The 21818-nt window shown below is 36.5% G+C and overlaps 2 protein-coding genes across 3 annotated transcripts; both read right to left on the bottom strand.

Annotated features, from left to right (window-relative positions):
- Positions 1-165: 165 nt before the first annotated feature.
- Positions 166-11073, bottom strand: HUB1 (histone mono-ubiquitination 1). Its single transcript, XM_068473390.2, has 19 exons — positions 10522-11073; positions 9157-9318; positions 8944-9028; positions 8546-8773; positions 8290-8451; positions 7010-7188; positions 6830-6913; positions 6584-6703; positions 6301-6487; positions 6050-6210; positions 5907-5978; positions 4573-4649; positions 3978-4172; positions 2660-2732; positions 2491-2577; positions 2185-2322; positions 1900-2102; positions 1656-1821; positions 166-919 (listed from the first exon to the last, which is right to left on the bottom strand). Exons 1-19 carry the CDS (start codon positions 10630-10632, stop codon positions 788-790), a joined length of 2622 nt encoding a protein of 873 aa, XP_068329491.2. The 5' UTR covers positions 10633-11073; the 3' UTR covers positions 166-787.
- A 5387-nt stretch (positions 11074-16460) lies between these two features.
- LOC137734934 (alpha/beta-Hydrolases superfamily protein) lies at positions 16461-21638 on the bottom strand. Of its 2 annotated transcripts, none has more exons than XM_068474265.2 (9): positions 21395-21638; positions 21241-21300; positions 20468-20600; positions 19667-19946; positions 18648-18776; positions 18506-18555; positions 18119-18216; positions 17742-18029; positions 16461-17152 (listed from the first exon to the last, which is right to left on the bottom strand). In XM_068474265.2, exons 2-9 carry the CDS (start codon positions 21283-21285, stop codon positions 16670-16672), a joined length of 1506 nt encoding a protein of 501 aa, XP_068330366.2. In that variant the 5' UTR covers positions 21286-21300; positions 21395-21638; the 3' UTR covers positions 16461-16669. The 2 variants fall into 2 exon arrangements, with proteins under 2 accessions (XP_068330366.2, XP_068330367.2); XM_068474266.2 differs by having other exon boundaries at positions 19667-19943; positions 21395-21579.
- Positions 21639-21818: the final 180 nt, after the last annotated feature.

The raw sequence follows: 21818 nt of genomic DNA, 5'->3' as shown, positions 1-21818 counted from the left end.
CAAACCGGTCTGTTTCCTCTCGCGCCTCACCTGTCCCTTCCGCACCCTTTCAATTTTCCTTGTAACCAAGCAAGCAAGAACGCTGACAGGCTCACAAATCTGAAGGCTTAAACCGAACGTACAAAGAACAAATGGTGAACAAAGAGGAAGTTTACAACTAATAAATGAACAAAACCGAGACCGTCTTTGCATTTATAACCAAATGAATAATCAATCTCAGTAACATTTACATACCAACTGCTCTTACCAAATGACAAATTAAACAGCAAAAACAAGGCTACTTTAGACAACTCCCTAAATATCAACTAAAATCTGTACAGCCAATAGCTCGGACACAGCTTCATCTGTTTTCAGCAGAAACAAAAGCCCTCGGATACAAATAAACACCGACTACCAGTCCCCAACACAATATCTTGTTCTTTTATGATCACGCGGGTAAAACTGCCTCTGGGAATACAATCGGTATGACAAGATCAGATAAATCTGACGATAAGGTGAGATTCTAGGGCTCCAACCAGTTAAAAAGGGCAAAACCAAAAAGAGTTTTATACTTCACTGAAAAACTCAGTTATATTACCATCCTAGAAGCAGAACCAGCAAAACTAAGGTTATTTGTACTGATCCATGAGGGGAAGGGAGAGCTACATTTCTAAACAAAGCTTTTCTAATTTTCACTGCGATAACAATTACATTTGAAGCTGCAAGAGCCCATAATTCAAGTCTCGGATCGTTTGCACTTGCCTCACATGCATGATGCTGATCTCACGAAAGTTTCATCCGTCTCCTTTTAGATGTATACAGGTTTTACATCATTAGGTCCAAAGCTCACGGCACACCTCGGGCACTTCCTCTGTCGAGTTTCAAGTACTTTTTTCACACAAGGGTTGCAGAACAAGTGATAGCATTTTGTAATGACAACCTGGGCATTCAGATAAAGAAAAGAAACTAAGTGCTCTACCAGAGACACCAAAATAACGATGATGATTATAGTAACATAAATTTTCCTATGACTGACTGGCCACTGGCATCTGAACTTTAACATTTCAATTCCGAAAAGATAAGGATGGTGGAAGAGGAAATAAACAAATAGCAAAAAGACTTTAAAACCACAATTGTTGATTGGGGAAAGCTAGCAACCTTCTCACTTTTACTCATGCCACGTGTATTCCATTAGCATGCAAAACTAAAACTTTAATTACTTAAAAAGTAGAACTTTAATTATATTAAGAAAGAAAGAAAAATATTGGGATTTAAATATAATTACAATTTTAGTTTTCGGTGTCAGTTTATTACACTTGGCATGAGTAGAATTGAGAAGGTTGAGAGGAGAAGGTAATTGAGAAGGTTGTTAGCATTTCTCTTGAAAATAATGCGTTCCATTTCACATACAAGTTGCCTTCGCTTAAAATTAAATCCATATTTGTGATGCTTCATATATCATTCGATGCCCTTATTCTTTACTTTCTATTAAATTTCAATGTAAAGTCAGACCGATGTTCACATTTTCCTAGTTGCTCCACATATTAACTTGCATAGCATCTGATATTTGGACCTTTTCAGCTCCAAAAGTTGATATTTTAGACTTTTAACCATCTAAAATCTAAGAATTGCTGAACTGGAAATAAAGTATAAATAGAAGTTATTTCAGCTAATACCTGTTTTGTCCTGTCAAGGCAGACATCACACTTCAGTATCTCCTTGTATTCTCCAAGTTCCTGTTGAAGCTTTTCAACAATTGATGAAGCCTCCGTCTCTGCTCGAAGCCGTGAAGCCTTTCTTTTTAAAACTTCCAGTTCCTCCTCTTTTCTTCTCTTTTCAAACCTATTGAATAACAAAGTATGAGTTGACACCACCACTATAAAAACATTTGCAGGAGGGGGAGCAGAACATCCACCATACCGTTCCTTCTCTAGTTCCAACTGCAGCTCTGACAGACCCTTTCGACTTTCTCCAACTTTAGATTGTGATGCGGCTAAAGCCTCCCGTAACTGCTGAGATTGCCTTCGGACTTCTAACAATCTCTTTTGAGTATTTTCCAACGTAATTTGTTTTTGCAACTTATCTTCTGCTACTTTCTGAACATGATCCTTGCATATTTTCAACTGTAAAGAAAGAATCGAACAATCAGTTTAACTTAACTCTATATGAATCAAATTTAACGTTTTACAGAAGATTCAAAAGTACCTGATCTTCGATTCGAGCGGCTTTCATGTTATAGAAATTAAGAGAATGATGGCCTTGTTGAATCTCCCTCTCCATTTTCCTATTGTCCATGAGTACAGCATTCTGCTGTTGTCTTGCCCTTACCCCCTCTAAAACAAGCTGCAACAAGAGCCACAAATTAAAACCTAATATTAGAACATGTTTATAATCATTCAACACTTTAGCATGCCACATGTGGACTGATGCCTCTGAGTATTTTTGTTCCCCTTCGGTATTACAGCATATAAAATTTAACCTTCAGACAAAAGAAAATGGCAAGTCAATCACCTTAATGTTATAGTCATCTCTCTCGGTAATTTGCTGCAGTAGATGTTGGTTTTGCGTTTGCATATCATCATATGCCTGTCCAATTGTCTTAAGAAAAATCAAAATAAAATGTCAGAACTATCCGATGACAAAGGAAAACTCTCATCCGCATATGCTGAAGAGCACTAACCTCAATTTCAGATAAGTATGCCTCATTTTCTTCATTTTTGGATTTCAGAACATCAGAAAGTCTCAAAATATCCCTGAAATGCCGAGAGAAGGAAAAATCAAATTTCCTCTACGCAATAATCATGTCGAATGGAGAACTAGGAACAGCCAAACAACAGTGTACTAGTTACCATTACAAACTAAATGTAATCTATAATTCCATTGTGTTTTGATCTCGTTTTAAGCCCATATAAAGTAGGAAACTCACACAAGTGTGCATAAAGTTGTCAATCCCATGAGTGAGTTGCCACAATCAATCATTTTTTGAGATGAAGGATGAATTGAACTATGGACAATTATTCCAATGCTTCAAATAAGTACGACGGTTCAAAGTGAACCATGTACATACCAACTCCTTATTTTAGGCTTTTAGCTCATTGAGATTCCACAAGTAATAAATAAATAAATTAGAGGGATTCAATAAAAAGTAACTAAGACGAAGAACGAGAGCTCAATCATATTTTGTTAGTCCAAATCGAAAATGAAGGGAAAGAGTGGAATGCTTCACCCATGCAACCAGTTAAAACCCAACCAGAAGACCCAAGGCTTATGTTTTCTTAGTTTCTAAAAAACCCTTTAAACATCCTACTAATCCTAGCATTTCTCTCGAACCAAAACAAGACATTCAGCAAATTTTTTGGATAGTGCTATTCACACACCCATTTTTACCTCCCATACACCCTTGTTAATTTTTGGCCATGGATCTTCCTCAATTCATTTAATCCGACAGCCGAAAATTGAGAGGGGTGTGTGAGAAGTAAAAATGGGTGTATGGATAGCACTACCCATTTTTTGTTTGAAGTTGGGTAATTAGCCCATTGCTCCATTGCTTGAAGTTGGGTAATTAATCATGCATGTCCACAACTATTCATAAAGAAGAGAACTATTGTTCTTTTAATGGAGGGAAAAAAAGTAAAGAGTTTTATGGGACTCTGGTGTAATGGTAATGTTCCGGATGGTTTGTCTAGAAAGAAATATCAGGATTTTAAGGATAAATTTGGACAATGAAAAAATTGTTTTGGGTCTCGGTTTCTAATGACTCTAAAGAGTGCCCTTTCTTGTTGAATGTGAACAATTTCCTAGATTTCTTTGATGTTCTTTGGCCTGCATGTGTTGCAGTTTAAGATTGTCTCTTGATTGGAGGGTGTTATGTTTTTTCCACTGCATTTGTATTATTTGATACATCTTTTAGGTAGAACACTGATTCAATGTGTCTCTACTCATTTCATACTATCTGTTTCCTATCATGCAATTAAAAAACTAGTCAGAAAAAGTGTAACCTTTTGGAAGCTTCAAATTTCTGTCTCAAGTCAGCAATCTCAGCTTCAGCAGCAGCTAGCCTTTGTTGAGAAATAGCCTCAGCTTCGTTTGCTCTCTTAACCCGTAATTCCAAGTTGCGTTCGTCAAGAGAGGACTTCAAACTTTCAACATGAGCCCATGCCTTGCATTCTGAATCTCTAGCTTCCAATACATCCCTGCAAACAGAAAAAATCCACACATCAAACACATGTTACATTTGCACAACGAAACCAACACATGACAAGAAAATCAGCCGTTATTGTATAATCACATTAATTTTATGGAACTCATTTATTACAGTTGTGTTATAACACTGTTGAACAAAAGCCATCACTATGCAAGTGAACTGGAACATGAGATCTCAAAAATTCACTTGAATCAGATATGGAAACCCAGCTGCACCCTTTACAAAATTTGCATTGATTTAGTTAATAAAACAGAAACGATTTTATTTCAGAAAATACAAAGCGCATTTCAAAAAGTCTGAGTAGATGGTTCAAGTGTCATTCTTTGCACAATATGTAAAATGGAAGTAGTGAATAACTAAATAACCAAAAACTAGTACAGGCACTTTACCTTGAATCAGTCAACTCACGTCTATACATTTCCAAAATCAGATTTAACTCTGACTCGCTTTCCTTTAAATCTTGGACCTACACCAAATAAATGAGAGAAATGAAAACTTGATGAAGCAAAACAAATCACATGAGGGCAAAAAAGTACAAAGCAAATTTATAATCTGAGAGCCACTGATATCTAATACTATACGAACAGATGCAACTCGATGGGTGTGGCTATCTAAAATGTACATATGCATGCGTGCAAAGGAAACGAAGTTTATAAAATGTTTAGAACGGAAGGATCGTATCCCTGTACTATAATAAATGCTAAGCACCGCAACTTTTATTTTTATTTCATTTAAAACCACACATTAGGAACCCAACAAGCAAACCAGACAGCTATATTATGTTTTCTCATCATCTTCCATAGGCCATTCAATATAAAACCGTAGTTTCCACTATTAGTCTTCGGATTTTGATCCTCACACTCTGTGAGCATGGATTTCCTACTCAATGGGGAGCAGGAAATTAAAATCCAGTATATACATTTTTTTTTTTCTTTCCCAAACGTGTATACATATATACATCACTTTTCCAGGAGAACTTTCAATTGAAATAGTTCCTTATAGTTGCTACCCTTTCACTCAAAGAGTGGCCACCGAATATGCTGCCTTTCCTAGTTGCTAAACTTTTCTCTTTGGGATTACAAGGTGGGTTTTCCAAACATGTGCCGCCATTCATATATTGAAGAACCAATCTCCATCTTTCTAATAGAAATAACATAAAAGAACCAACAAATCTGATGAGGATTGACGCCAATTGATTCACTTCAACTTTCAAAACTACTTGCTCTCAAAGTCTCAATACAAGTGGAAGGTACATATTTCTATCATCAGACTTTTATTAATTTTAAACAAGAAAACTACAAAACAAGACAGACAAGAAGTCTGCCGTGGGCATGCCAATTAAAAACAAAGAAAGTCCACCAATCCAAACAAAAACAATTATTCAGAATAGCAGACCAATCTAGATATATTAAACTAATATTAGTGAAGCTTTTAGCATATCCAACATATCAAATGGAAATGCAATCACTTCCACCAAACATAACAGTCAAAACATAAAATAATATTCATGCATTCAAAAAGAAAATAGAGATAGTCCAACACAATTGCTTAGAGATGACTCTTTGAATTTTATCCCAATAATAAAGGCTACATAAAAGTGCTCCTTGTACACGAACAAACTTAACAAAAATCCTAGGTCAAATAAGACAAGCTCACAAATTCAAGTCTTCCAACTCATGATAGCCTTAACATAAATTCAGTCACAAGATCAAGAAACACATACCACAACATTCAACTTTTGTATCTCAGCGTCTTGATCTTTGGATCTGGCAGATAAAGTCTCACACTCTTTCACCTGTTTATAAAGGCAAAGGTTAACCTATTTCAATGCAACCAAGACTTTCACTGCATAATAGAAATACCCACCTTCCTATCAAGGATGCTGGATAGAGACTGCACATCAGCCTTCAAAGAATGAAAATCAGAAGCAGCCTCTTTGTATTTACGTAATTGAGCTTGCATGGTGCCCATTTTCTCAGGAAATGATGAAACCAAAGCTTTAAATTCTTTAATGATTTCTTTTCTTCCTGAAATAGAGAACATAATTTCAGCATGTATACTGTGAACAAATGCAAGAATTCCACAGTTCAAAAGAAAAGCATCACATATCCTCTAACCTGGTTCTCTTGATGCCTCTTCGAGCTTGGCTTCAATCATTTTTCTTTCCCCAATCTGTTTCTGTATTTCTGCACCTAGATCAGAAATTCTAGATTCAACAACTGCAGAAGATCTTCGAAAAACATCAGCAATGTCACTCTTGACATTAAGCTCCCTCTCCCTCCACACAAGATTATCCTTCTCAGCCTATTCCATGGCAAAAGAAAAAATCAGCATTACAACACTAAACTTTCAAAAAAATTACAGTTAAAGGCATAACTGAAACTACCGACCAGTTACAACCTGTAGTTTCTCAAATAAGGCCTGGCACTCGAAAACTTCTGACTTTGATTTTTCTATTTGATCTCTCACCAAGAGATAGGCTTGGGAAGAAGAAATACACATCACATTCTTAAGCACGTTCTGTCAATAAAATATCCCAATTTTAGTAAAACGACTGAATATGAACTAAAAAAAGTGCAAGAAATTAAAAGTAAAGTTGGACTTGCATTGACATAGAAAACGACAATAGTAGCACAGTAAAAGAACCTGCAAACTAGATAACTGCTGTAATATTTTTAGCCTTTCTTCATGAAGGCCTTTGATGTCCATTAGTCGAGATGAAGCTTGGTCCTGCAGAGCTTAAATCAATTGATAAGCTTACCCCATCCAGTATAAGTTTTCAGAAGTCAGTCAAAAAATTCAAGAAGAGAAAATCCATCACAATACCATTAGATCCTTGAGAGTAGACTCCATATCTTGCAGATCTTTTTGCTTATCTCTTACCCTATCAACATGCTTGTTCCCAACATTTAGAACTGGGGAAACTGTGCCTTTTGCTGTAGTAACTGTCTGTTTTAGTTGACAATCACTGTCTTCTAATTCACCAACTACAGTTTTTAACTCCCCTTCAAAACACAACGAACACATAACCAACTTTCAGAACATTCAAAGACCTATCAAACCATGAAAAGCTGCCACCATCCAAAGATTCTTCCTTTCTAATTTATGAAGGGCAGGTGATTAAGCAACATTTTGTTTGTGGGAAACAGCAGTGCATTAATACAAAGTGAAAAGAAATAAGTGCAAGAAAAAATGGAGAATTCTGCATCTTAAGAAAATAACAATCTAGAAAGCTCATAGAGAAAGAAACTGTTAGGTTTTTCCAGCCCATGATAAGTTATCCTAAATCTATAAGGAATTATAGTCTTAGAGGATTAAATTGTTTTCCCAATTGGAGTTAGTTTCTCAATTGGAGTAGGATTTATAACTAGACTCCAATTAGGATTAATAATCCTTATTGAAGAACACCTTTATTATGTCTATATTAAGGGGCTATTGTACTAGTTTTGAATGTAAGGTAGCAAAACAATAAATTGTATACCACTCAAGGGATTAGAGTGAGAGAATATTGTAAAGTGTGTGCGAGAGAAAAGAAAAGAAAAGAAAAGAGAAAGTGTATTTCTTGTTCTTGTTCTTTCAGGTTTTTTGTCAATTCCTAGTTCTAGAGATTTGGCAAGATTATTGGTTGTACTCATTATTGATATAGTGAAAGATTGTTGTTGTTGTCCCGTGGACGTAGGCACATATTGCCGAACTACATAAATTCTTGGTGTTATTTATCTTGGTTACTTGTTTTTCAATTTCCAGAGATTGTTCTATTTTTCCCATTCTTAAACGTGATACTCTCAACAGAAACTCTCATTGTGGGGAGGAGAAGATACCAACCAAGGTGGATTATTAGACTCTTACATCCTGGAGAGACAGACTACCCACGAAGGACAACATTAATAATCAATGCGAAATCACCCCCCCCCCCCACCCCAACAACGCTCTCCACCCTGACCCACTCTGCCCTTCTCAACCCCAAAAAAGATACAAAAATTAAATGTAAGTATATATATATAAAGAAAGATGGAGCAAACAAGGAGAAATGTTAAGAAAGTATTTGGCAAATTATCTCACAGGTTGGTAAAAAGCTGTATAACACAATAGGTGTAAAATTTTACCTTTCAAACGTTTAAGCTCAGCTTTATTCTTTGCATCCAAGTCACGGTGGCTCTGCAGTTCCCTTGCCAATGTTCTGTGCTTCAAAAACATATCGATAAAGGCCAATCTCAAGTTCTTAACTTCATTTTTAAAGTCAGTCGATGTCTTCTGCCTACTTGTGCCTATCAAAAGGAGCAGTAACAGAATTTATGAGGAGTAAGTTTCAAAGGAACTAGATCATAACACATTTGAAAGACATCTAATCTAAACTCTCACCATCTTCTGGAAGCTCTTTCACAAGTGCATCATACAATGCATCCTTCACACGCCACTGGTTGTCAATTGCAGCTACAACATTACATACAATATTCTTAGTCTTTTCACCGGTAGCACCTTTATCTTCTTCCATCTGATTAGAACTTTTATATGTACATGAACTTTCAGTTGCATCTGCTTGTGCAAGACGGTTAAGAAAAGCATCCTGCAATGCAGATGGAGCTCCATCTGACAAACAATTATAATAAAATAAAAAACCATTAGTTAACCAACTCAGGACTTTTACACCGACTACCAAGTTTAATATACAATATACACACACAAACTTCAGAAAGCTAAAACCAGAATTAACTAAGATTTTTCATCATGACTACATTGAACACAAGTTTGATCCTCACCTTCCATGATGGAAATGTCTTTAGCATCTTTCTGACTGTTCGATTCTCTTGTACGGATGGAACAAGATTCCAAGTCATTAACCATCTATTGTTAAAAACATATTGTCAATTTCCCACAATCAATATAGAGTACCATAACCATAACACCAAGGACAACAGAATCATAACAGATAAGAAGGAAATAGAGAACAATCACACCACAGAGTGTCCTACCTCTTCCCAAGACTTATTGACCACTGTTAATATGGAATCATATGCCTTTTGTTTGTCCTTCATTTGAGAAAATTTATTCTCAAGAATAGAGTGCTCCATCTTCTGAGTCTCTAACTTCCGCGATAGATTTTGATTTTGAACTTGCATGACAGTAATGTTAAGCTACAAGTCAAAATATACAACATAAGTTCAAAAAACACGAAGATTACATGTATTTATGTATTTCAGCTAGCTGATCGTATGTATGCCAGTAAAAATGTCTATCAGCTTTCAAGAGGGAAGTGAAAGGAAGATATGCATAAATCTTACATCACTTGAATAGCTGATTGACAAGAGCATTTGGTCCATTTGTTAACTCTTCCCCAAAAGAGGACAGATTTGAAGCGAATTTGACATTCATGTTTCATTGTAATTTCAAAGAAATGCTTGAAATTTAGATTGTTCTATTCATTTATTCATCAAGCATTCAAATCAGGGCTAAATAACTTCTCACTTATTTTCTTCTGTCTCCCACCCTATTATATATCATAGCCCAACCACATTACCTTAGAAATGATAATTCACAAAGAAAACAAAAGTTAGAACATCTGGAGTGCACGCATCATCTTTAAAGGAGGAAATGTTATCATATTTGTATTGAGTCATATAATCTACCCTAATCCATGTTTGATGATTTTATATCAAGCCAACCTATTTAATAATCGAAATAGTGTTTGAGTCAACACACATCTCATTAACCATTAAAATCAATTAATCATACCCTTAACAAAATAAAGATGCACCCAATTCAGATATCAGTAAAAACCAAGAAAACCTTTATAAGGATTCATACAATACAGAGAAGAAACGAAAGGGAAAAAAATCCTCAAATGGCACTAGTCAACCTTGTCTTTCACACAGAGTCTGGCTATTCTGTTTGACACTAGCCCAATTGATCTATTCTTAACGTAAGTGGATTTCATCCCTGAGATTGTGCCAATAAGAGCAACGTGACTCGCTATCTACAGTTTCCATACATAGCTGCGTAAACTCTAGGTACAACTGAAATAAATAAAATCACCACAAATAGCTGGGGCAAAAACCAGAGACTGAAAAACTGCAAAGATTAAGCGGTAAAGTGCCAACCTATCCGTATACTAAAATAATTCAATTGGATAAAGTAGTAAAATTTCCTCAAACTAAGATCAATTGATAAGTTCAATGGTGTACTATAAATCCTTCAACAATGATAAGAGCACGAATTTTGTTCCAATCATCGGGCAAACTCAATCAACAAAACAACAAATACCAATAATCCGAATACGAAACCTCCAATTCAAACTAAGAACAAAACATATGAGCAAATACAAGCACAAAAGACCACACCTTTTTGTCCTCAGAAATGGGCAAAATGGGCTGCTTCTTAGCAGTAGCAGCCATGGGCGACAAGGAGTTAAAGTGACGCCGTTTTCGATCAGACTCACCTGTGCTCCCCATTGGAAACCCTAGAACCCGCAAACACTTCCACTCACATTACACCGGACACACCCCCACAAAAGAAAAACGGCCCCAATTCAATCAATCCCTTTTATACAACAGCTAGGCAGGCACACCATTAAACCCTAAAAATTCCAGCACAAACCCTAGCTGGAAAAAGCCCTAGAAATTTTCCCAAAAAGAAAAAAACAGTTTATTTTCCTTTTCTGCTCTCTTAATCCCCAAATTCTCGAACCCTAATTCAAATTCCACAACTGCAATTCAAAACCCTAATCTCTCAATCTTAAGATTGTCAAGGAATTTTGATCCATCAGATCTCTCTCTCTCTCTCTCTCTCTCTCTCTCTCGCGTTCTCGGCTGAGACTGGAAGCCCTCAACACACAAACACTCAGAAAAAATAAATTATAAAATAAAATAAATAAAATAATTTGACTTTTTTATGGTTTTGTAAATTTTGTGCAACAATATTTAAGAAACTGAAGGGGCAAGCGTGGAATTGTGTGAATTTTAGAACGGTGTTTTGGGGTAGAGAATGATGTGTGATTGGTTGGGTGTGAGGTTGCACGTGGTGCGAGAAGCAGGGGATTATTTGGTCAGTTTTACTACCAGTACTCTGCATGATGAAACTGCCACTCTGGTTGCATATGTTGTTGCCAGTTGGGCTCTCAATTTGAGTGACTTTGACTGTTTTAGTTAGTGCGATAAACTAACTTTTTTTCGGACTATTCTCTTCAACTAACTATCTAACTTACTAATGATATCGATTATCGTAAAAGAAAAAAATACAAAAGAAAAAGGTATTAGCCTTACAACTTTTTATTTAGTACAATGATACTTTACATTAAACAGAGCATGATTTGGTTTTAAGACACACAATGGTCAATCATCATAATTTGGTATACAATATGAGTCGAATCTAAAACTTTACACTTGTAAAATGAAAAGAAATATCACTACTCGGTTTACAACTCTTAACAAGAAAAACAATGAGTAATTGTAAAAACAAAAATCATTGTGCAACTCATTTCTTACAATTTTTTAATAATGATATAATAATAGTCTAACACTAAGGGTCGAAAAATTATTGTCGAACTCATCATCAAGAGTTCAAATCTAAGACTTTGCACTTACATGTGAGAAATATCACTAAAACTATCTAGTTATTTCTCACATTTAATCATTCACTTATATATGAAGAGAGATTTGTGAGCAGTGGTTGACGATATACAAGATTTTCTTGATTTATTGCCACAAAATGTTAACTAAGGTTTAGGTGAAGTCGTTAAAAAGATATAATCTCCACTATAAAAAAAATAAAAAAAACTTTGGTTAATCTTTATTTTATCTAAATTAAGACTTTGAAAGATTAACCTAATTTAATAATAAAAAAAAATATCTGTCTCTAAATTCACAAAGCTTAATAACAAATCTGTATCTAAATTCAGATTAAAGAATATAGTAAACAATTTAAATTTTTAACAATAACAAATAACATGAAAGTGCAAACATTTAAAAACAAATCCATTTTAGAATAATCACTAATTTTCCTAAAAGAAATTCGTACAAGAATGCAAATGCATAGCACCCAAATACATCAATCAAAACAAAATCATTCAAATTGATATCCATTCATCACACAAACAAAAAATAAAAATATAGAAGAGTTATTTTACAAAATATTGTAAAATGTATATCAATTTTTCTTCCCTTCAAGAATTAAAATTAACACCTACTACAATTTTTTTTTTTTTTTTCAATTTGAGTTTTGCTTGTCTTTTTATTTTGTAATGGAAGCAATTGGTGAGATTGATTTTATGGTTAGCTTTTACGTATTTTAGAAAAAAAAATAAAAATAAAAATTTACCTGCTGAAATCCTTTGGTGGGACTCTTGTTTCTCTTTTCTCTTCGTTAAATTTCACAATGCATAAATGACTTCACAAAACTAGCTAGCCTGATTGGGAGGTTCTCGTATCTCCAAATTAGCTAAAAAGTTTAGATCTGAGATGATGGAGTTCCCCCATGAGCGAGAAGGGGAAGGACCGTTGCGGCGTTCCCTCTGTAAATGTGAAATAAGTAATAAGACGAAAGTTGATAACCCTAATCTTACCGTAAAAATGAGATAAGAAAGCACACAAAAGTTATAAAATTTCACATCTACAATACCATATCGAGTAGGTTTATATAGAGAAAGGTTAGTGACAAAAGACTAGCCTTTGTACATTGTATTTAAGGAGTTATTATTCACACTAAAAAAAAGTTATCATATACGCATTTTTTCATTCTAATAAATTAAATTGTACAAAATGAGTGAATTATGTCTTTTCTAAATTGTGAATAACATTTATGTAAATTTATTTTGTTGATATTTCTTTGAAAAAATGTAGATAAGAAAATATTATTAGATGGGTCTACTACATTGTATTGAGAAATTAACATGGTTACAATTGTACAACATAGCCCTAGTTCATGGAGAGAAAAACTAAGAATAAAGCTTTTGTCGACCCTACCTTTCGCCTTAGGGTCAAGAACAATCCTGTTTTATCTTAGAGTCAGCGACAATCCCTCTTGATTTTTTCCTTCTCTTTATTTCTATGTCTCTTCTAGTTGTGACTTTTTTCGGCTCTTTTGAAGAAAGTCTTCATCTTTTGCAGTTGTTCTCATATTGTCAAAGAGTCTTGTGTTTATTTATTTATTTTTGTGCACTTGACAAGTAATTAGGAGAAGAAAGTTAGACATTTTTTGAAGATGACGCATGATATGGCTTCTTTGTTGATGATTGCAATATCACCAAAGTATAGCACAATCTTTCCTCGTGGTGCTTTTATCATAGTTCTCCAATTTGCAAGGTTCAATCATCATGAGCTTTATTTTTGTGTCATTTTTATTAAACTATATTTGACAAATAAATTTTACAAAAAAAATCTTTTATGCACGTGTACTTATTGAAGAGTACACTAATACTAAGAAATGAACACACATAATCTAACACAAAGAAAGAAATTAGACACATGGGCTTCAATTACTTATCATTGTCACTCAGTAACATAATGTTATTTTCTCTCAATTACATAATGTTTCTCACTCAATTACATGGTCACATTGACTCTTATTTACATAGAGTTAATATTGCACTTGCACTCAATAAAGGTAGGAACAAAAACAATCAAGCATTCAAAATTCGACTTAAAACTACACATTACCTGACAGTTCATTTTAATGTTATTAATTTATCTAAAAGAAGCAGTGTAAGGTTGAGGATAACATTTTAAATGTATTTCAAGTAAAAACAACCACAACCAACCACTATCGATTGCCACCGAAAATTTCAAATGGACGAAACATGAATTTGGAGAAGATAACCACAACGAAAGCCCCAAATTTCATCATCTACCATCAAAAAACTTTTTAGGCCTAAATTCAATTTCTTGAGCCTAATTCGAGTCTTGTAGTAAGCTCGATTCGCAACATTTTTTTCACCAAACTCAAAACATCATACTTCAAAGTTTCTGTCAAAATAAGCTACCTATGAACTTGAAAATCACTGGAGCTTCCATTTGTTCAATTGTTTTTCAGAAAATGACTTAAGGGTATGTTTGTGAGAAACTTGATTTAGGCATAGTGATGAAAAAATGGATCACAAAAAGTTAAAAAGTTAAATAGGAGTCATAAAAAGTACACCGGTGGTGTACTTTATTATTTGAACGGCATTTTCGAATCAACTACTGTAACCGGTGGTGTGGAGACCATTGATGTAATGGAACCTAGGGTAACCGAGGATATGCGGACACACCTGGATCGACGTTTCTCCGAGGAGGAGATGAGGACCGCCCTTTTTCCATATGCACCCCTCAAAGGCCTCAGGCCCTGACGGGATGAGGCCTCTGTTTTTTTCAAAAATACTGGGATATAGTCGGTGGTGATGTTACCTGGGCGGTCCTGGATTTTCTATCTTCAAGGAGGATGCTTTGGCACGTTAACTTCACCCATGTATGCTTAATCCCAAAACAAAAGAAACCGAAGGAAATGGCGCATCTCCGTCTCATAAGCCTATGCAATGTGTTAATGAGACTTATATCAAAGGTTCTGGCCAATCGATCGCAGGTACTACTACCCCGCATCATATCACCAAATCAGACTGCTTTTGTCCGTAGTAAGCTGATATCGGATAACTTGATTACGGCCTCTGAATTTGTAAATGCCCTATCTAGACGGAGAACGCGTAAAAAGGGGTTCCTATCGCTCAAGCTCGATATGAGCAAAGCTTACGACCGAATCGAGTGGTCTTATCTTTGGAGGGTGTTGCAAAAACTGGGCTTCCCCCCACGGTGGTCAAATCTCATTATGGCTGCGGTTTCTACTGTGGACTATTTGGTCATCGTCAATGGGATTCCCAACGGCTTCATTCATCCGTCCCGGGGTTTTCAACAGGGTAATCCCTTTTCTCCGTACCTTTTGCTCCTCTGCGCAGAAGGCCTAGCCGCCCTATTGGATGTAAGGGAGTGATACGGCTTTCTGTAGGGCTTTTCTCTATGACAGGATGCACCCACAATCTCTCACCTTTTGTTCGCGGATGGTAGTTTTATCTTCACTCGGGCATTGCTAGGGGATTGCAATCAAATTGCCGATGTACTGCGAGTCTATGACCTTTTGGCATTTTGAGCCAAAAGGTCGTTTCACTGTAAAATCGGCTTATCACGTAGCGTGAAATTGGCTCCAACAGCCTGCCATGGGAATATCATCATCGTCTAATGGACTTTCATACTCCAAACTTTGGTCGGGAATTTGGAATGCTAGTGTGCCCCCAAATGTGCGATTGACTTGTTGGAGTTTTGCAACAATCTCATCCCAACGCGTTAGAATTTGGAGAAAAAACGTGTGGTGACAAAACTATCGTGTGTTCTATGCAATTCTAGTACTGAGTCAACCTTACATATCCTTAGGGATTGCCATTTTGCCCGATGTGCCTGGATATCTTCCCCGTTGGGGACTTTGCCACGAGTGAAATACCCTATTTCTTTCAAGGCTTAGGCTTTGGACCTGATTAAGCGGTTCCCACCCCATTACTTTGAGATTTTCATGATGACGTGTTCGACTATTTGGAATTGCAGGAATTTAGTTCTATGGAATGCTAAATGTGATTCTCCGGACCTTGCAGTAGCCCGAGCTATATCTTGGCTGTAGGATTTTGTTAGGGTCACAACAGCTACATCTCGCCCCAAAAGTTCTGCTCCGACCACCCTAAATGGTCTCTCCTGCCAACGGGAAGATGAATTTTGATGGCGCATGGAGGGAGAGTCTTAAGGTAGGCGGAGCAGGAATTGTCATTAGAGATGATGGAGGTAATTTTGTCGCTGGCTACTGTAAGATTTTTAAGGATGTTTTCACTCATTTACAAGCGGAAGCGTTGGTTGTTCGAGATGGTATGGTTTGGGCGGCGTCTAGGGGGTTTTAGAAATTTGATAATCGAAGGTGATTCTCTTCAGATTGTGGATGCCCTCGCGGAGCCTTCTACCAATTTGTTTAACATTGGGCATATTGTGGAAGAGGCAAAGGTTTGGCTTCCCATAGTCACTGAAGAAGCATGTACCCATGTCCGCCACCAAGCCAATGGGGTTGCCCATCGTCTCGCTTGTTTCAGCCTTAGCATTGGAGACCATTGCGAGTGGATTGACTGCCCTCCTCCTTTTATTACTGAGCTCCTTTTGGAGGATTGTTTGTAATAGTTTTCTGGGGATAGTCCTCTGCTTGTATAGCCTCTAAAACTCAGTTTTCTGAGCTTCTCAATGAAAATCATATCGTTTCTATCAAAAGAAAAAAAGAACAGAAGTAATCAAGTGAGCTTGCGCTTATACTGTATTGTGTTTCCATGTCCATGCCCAACAGTTACTCAACTTTCCTACAATTGAATCAAAAGAATAAGACGGAGAGGAGCACAAATATATACAAAAAATGAGCACCATACCCTGTAAAGGATATAAAATACCATATTACAACGAACAAATAACAACGAGAGATCAAACGCAAAGGTCATCGGCCTCATTCATCTTTCGTCCCATTATCGTGTCTCTTATTCTGCCCAGCTTCGACAAGCAACGTCAAAAGAGCTTCACACACTTGAGAAGCATCTGCTTCGGAAGGGTCATCTGACAATGACGAGTATACCATCCAGGCATGGTCTAATTTACGCTTTGGACGCACAACAATGGATCCAGGAACTTCTGCATCGCAGCATGTGACAAGTCCATCACTCTTCTTGCCGTATCTGACCTGAAGAAGCTGTGCACAGGCAGCCATAGCTGCACCAAGGGGCATTACCACGGGAAGTTTTGCTGCTTGGCCTGCAGAAAGAGCGGCAGGTAGCTCGGCATGCGCTACACGAGATAATGTAGCTAAAACAGCAGGAGAAATGGGAGCTTCAGTGTGGCATGAAACAACAGGGAGATCCCTTGGCAACGGGTGTTTCCTTATAAATTCTCTTCTTTTCTCATAAGTCAAATCTTCCAGGGCTTGCAAATCACCCTTCACAGAAGAAGATGACATGGTATTTCAGAAAAAAATTATTCTAGAAATCAACTGAAAAGTGCTTCACAATATTAACCTCCAACACACGTTTAATCATAACAGAAACATTATCGGAAAAACAAAACAATCATAATAGTAGCACCATAACACCGAAAACATGCTTGACTTCTATTGTTTCTTCCATGGATATCACAACTTATTAAGATTAATACAACTATCATACTTCCGCTAGCATATGAAAGCACAAAAATTGCGTCCTTCACACCATCTACCCCCATCCTCAGGAAAAAACAAAATTAACCCCCGTCACCCACATCTTGAATGGCCATCATCAGTCTAAGCAGCACTTGAAACTTTACCAAAATTTTCATGTCAGGCCAAACACCTCAGTCAATAATATATATACATATTAAGAGCATAAGTCACACCTACGAGTGCAACCTACTACAGGAACCAAAAGAAAACATGATGACAGGCAAGAAAGCTCAACTGAATATGACAGTGGAACAATGAAAAAACATTTCTCTTTACCATTGTTTTCATTATACACCAGATAGTCACATGCATGCATGCACTCCTTACATACCTTAATCACTTTACAGATCACAATCTCCATTAGCTTTCGCAAGTTCACATAATCACCAAGCTGTCCCTCTCGCAAGATATCTGTAGCTATTGGGCTACCGCCATATGGACTCTGTGCTAATGCCAAACCGGCAACCTTATCTTTCAAATCAGGCCAATACAACGACAGAGCAGCTGCTGCATCTATTCCCCCTTTGCTATGTCCCAGAACCAAGACACGTTTTTTGGAACCCCAATAAAATTCCTCAATGTATTCTTTTATCTCTCGAGCATTTTTTTCAACTGAAGCCTGATTGGTGATTATTAACACTTAGTTGACAATATAATAATAAGGTGAAAAGGGCTTTCTTTAAGCAAAAATAATAAATAAATAAATACCTCACTATGAATCTTGGCTATATGGCAGACCAGACCCAGTTTTGATAAACTCGTTTTTGTATTTACAAAATATAGTGGTCCATGGTTGCTGAAAAGACCTATTGATTACAAAAGTAACCAAACTTCATAAGCACGTAACTATAAGCAAAATGAAGATATATAAAACACTTCGGAATTCCAATCTCCAGACCAAGTATATAGGATTGAAAAGAAAAGCACAAATTTGACGAAGAAAAAACCAAAAATGATCCCGAATGCATCATCCACATCATACAAGCAAGCCACATCAGGGCAGAAATGGGAAGGGAATGGAGATGTTGTTTCTCCTTATCCGTTCCCTGACTAAAGTACTATTAACCATTTGTGTTTCATTCGAAGAAATTATACCCGGAACCAACAAACAAACCATCGAGTTTGGCAATCTGTGAACACCATGCCTGGCAAGGGGAGAAATATTTCATTTAATACTGGCATCAACAGGATAAAAAGATCTATATGCAAAATAAAAATAAAATACAGTATACTACACCTGATATCCCCCAAAATCTCCATGAACCTTTCAGTGCCGTCTTCAACAGGGGGCATTGTCGGATCACGCTGTAGCCATCCTATATCATCCGCCGACCCACGCACAGTTTTTCGAACTCGATCAATAAGGCTGAAATTCAACACAATAATCACCACTAAGTTGAAAGTCAGATGATGCAAAAAAAACAAGAAGCTCACAGAAATACAAGCTTAAAGATATTTCTCTGACAAATGTATGGCGTAGTTTCAATAAGAGGCACATAGGCTACTCTGGTAACTGTGGCAATGAATCATATTCCTACTTTGTGTTGGGAAGTTGCTTGAGGAGGTAAGTTTTTAGCGGCAAGGTTATTTTGGTGGAATTTCAAGATTTGTTGCACAAAATTGGTACAAGCATTACTTGGGTCCTAATAAGGGCCATCCCATACTATTAACACTTCATGGTTTCTAAGCTATGTAGGTTTCTTGGACAGCACTGATGCCTAGAAATTTGTTCTGTCTTTCTTTTTCTGCCGCTGTTATTCTTACCTACTCACTGTAACCATAACCAGAATGTTTTTCCCACAATTCCCTGTAAAAGTTTTGTTAGCTTCTTGTAGTGTAATAACCATCAAGATACAAAAATTTCTGGGTCAAGCTTTTTATTTCTCTGTTAGGGTAAATATTTATTAACAATTGTTTTTAAATTTTTTGGGCGGGTTTGCGCTTGGGGTTAGCATATATGCTCTTCCAAATCCTTCTTTTGGGTTTTAACTCTATTTGTGGCAGGCTGGGGGTTGTTAATATAAACTCTCCAGATTGAGTCCATTAGTGAATATTCGGCTAACTTGTATTGCTGACTTCTTGCTTGGAGTCCTACATAGTCCTCCATGCACTGATGTCTTAAGCAATGCAGTAAAGTGTTCCTCTCTTCTACTAAGTTTTCTTTTCAGAAAATATTTTAGGTTAATGGTCAACGCATTTCAATTGAAGACTTTACAAGGATAGGTCACCAAGAACTAGTATGTTAGAAACAAATACCCTTGAAATAAAGGAATGCCACCTTGGCCACCATTGGTAGATTTGATGATGGCACTAGAGTTTCCAGATGAATCTGCTGAAGAACTTCTCACTGTTCCATCAACTACAGAGGGAGCATCAGTTGCAGAACTAGATGACTCTGCAGATGCTGAATGGTATCCACTAGAAGACACATCATCGCTAAATGTAGCAAGGGAGGCGAAAGTTGGCCGAGACCAAAAGGTCACCATTTCCTGAGCATGTCCATTGGAAACCCCTGAATCACTAGAAGAAGGTTCTACTGCAAAATAGCAAGATCCATAACTTATGACAACTCAGAAAAAAAGCACACAAGTAAAATAAAAACTAAACCATAATAATAAATGGTAAGGAAATATATAAAAGCAAATACAAAAGGTACATGAGAGAAGCTTATTTCAAAGTGTTCATTGAATTATTCTCATACATGGGAGAAGGTTGAGAGGGATGAAAACGGATCAACTCATTATTTGATGAAAAATCACTTCCACACTCAGAGAAATTATAAGCACAGAGTACTTGTAAAACTAAGAGAACTGTTCTTAGGGAATGACCGGGGAACAAAAAAACACAAAAATCAAACTAATGACAATGTACAGAGAAAAAAATACTGCTGCAAAAGAACAATTTTCCAGGTTTATACAGTAAAGACACCACATTTCATAACCAACTCCCCAGCTCACCTTCGCCACTCCCACTATACGTTGAGAAATATAAAGAAGGGAAAACAAGAGAATTAAGAAACTCAAACAATCTCGATATGGAATAAGGATGATTACTTACCAGAATAATCAGTGAAACAGCTTGTAAATAATGAAGTTGTCTGAGAAAGATAAGAGGCAGCATCATTGAGAGCTGGTACTGAGGTAAGCAGCTGAGGAAAGACCCCATCATTTCTCATAGTACCATTCTGAGCCTGGAAAAAAAGGAGTTGCTAAATAATTATAATTGTTTTTTTTCCTAATTACAAATATTGTAAACAATATATCAAAGAAAATGAGCAAGGAAAGAAATTCCGAAGTTTCTCAAGTTTTTCTTTTATCCAGCAATGCGACGTAGAGTGCAATAAACAGAGGACAGCACCAAAAGTGGAATACACAATCAGATTCCGGCCACAAAACCCAAAGGGTTGGATCATCTAAATTTTCATTTCTTTGTACATAAACAAGAGTGCTTAAAGTATAGAGATTAGTCACAAGAAATAATTGGTGCCCTAGTTCCTGATAACCGAGCTTGCCGGAAACTAAATTGAACTGATAAATAATACTACATTCTCTGCAAAACCATGTGCACCAAAAAAGTTGATTGAAACCTCACAATCTAATCTCATCCTCATTATTTACCTTGAGCAACACCTTAATAATCTCAAGAGGAAACCCCGATTCAATGCGATATCAATAACTCCATTTTAACCACTAAATACAAAGCAACTGCTTTCACATCATAAAATTAATTACCTAAACCTGCCCCAATCTTTCAAAATGTAAATTTTTGCAACAATGTTAATTAATTAAGCCAGCAGCAAAAGGAAACAAGTTGAATGATAGATAGGTTACCGTCAACGGTGTCGTTTCGGTGGGATTGGTCTTTCCATCTTGCATTATAGACCTCAATTTCTGCAAAATTGAATCAGAATTCCAAGGTAAATTCAGGTGCCTAAAAAGAACCCTAAAAATGAAAAGTTTAGAGATGTTGGTGAAATTAATTTACCTGGATTTCTACTGCGATTAATTCAGAATCAGATGAATATTGGACGAATTGAAAAAAATCGGAATTGAATTGAAGTGGAATTAGGGTTTTTGGAAATTTGAAATTATCAGATTTTTCTTCTGCAGGAAAGAGAGAAAGAAAGAGGGAGAATTGCGTAGCGGCAAAGCAATAAGGAAAGAACAGAAAAGAATAAGAAAACTACGTCGTTTGGTGTGAGTTTGTCGTTGTTTCCGCGGCACCGCTCGAAAGCCACGAAAATACAACACTACTAATTGACGAAAATACCCCAAAGCTATCAGATTTTCCTACCATAGTACTTGTGTGCAAAGTGTCAGATGTTTATATTCGTGCTAGATTTTGAATCGTGTTAACGTGTTTTTATATTTTTTTTGTAGGAAACAAAATAACATTACGAGAGGGAAAA

The sequence above is a fragment of the Pyrus communis genome, chromosome 7 (assembly GCF_041283825.1).
Source record: "Pyrus communis isolate YQ-2024b chromosome 7, ASM4128382v1, whole genome shotgun sequence".
NCBI lineage: Eukaryota > Viridiplantae > Streptophyta > Magnoliopsida > Rosales > Rosaceae > Pyrus > Pyrus communis.
The sequence above is the reverse complement of the archived record's forward strand: the minus strand, read 5'-3'. Positions and strand labels throughout refer to the sequence as shown.

Bases quoted from the DNA above. Each gene is read 5' to 3' on its own strand.
- HUB1 (XM_068473390.2), bottom strand. From the start codon at position 10,632: ATGGGGAGCACAGGTGAGTCTGATCGAAAACGGCGTCACTTTAACTCC. The intron at 9,029-9,156 runs GTAGGACACTCT...TTTTAACAATAG, and splicing joins TCAATAAGTCTTGGGAAGAG to ATGGTTAATGACTTGGAATC. The intron at 2,733-3,977 runs GTTACACTTTTT...TCGGCATTTCAG, and splicing joins AAATTTGAAGCTTCCAAAAG to GGATATTTTGAGACTTTCTG.
- LOC137734934 (XM_068474265.2), bottom strand. From the start codon at position 21,285: ATGCAAGATGGAAAGACCAATCCCACCGAAACGACACCGTTGACG. The intron at 18,030-18,118 runs GTATTTATTTAT...ATCACCAATCAG, and splicing joins TAGCCAAGATTCATAGTGAG to GCTTCAGTTGAAAAAAATGC. The intron at 17,153-17,741 runs GTATGTAAGGAG...TCTTCTGTGAAG, and splicing joins TGATCTGTAAAGTGATTAAG to GGTGATTTGCAAGCCCTGGA.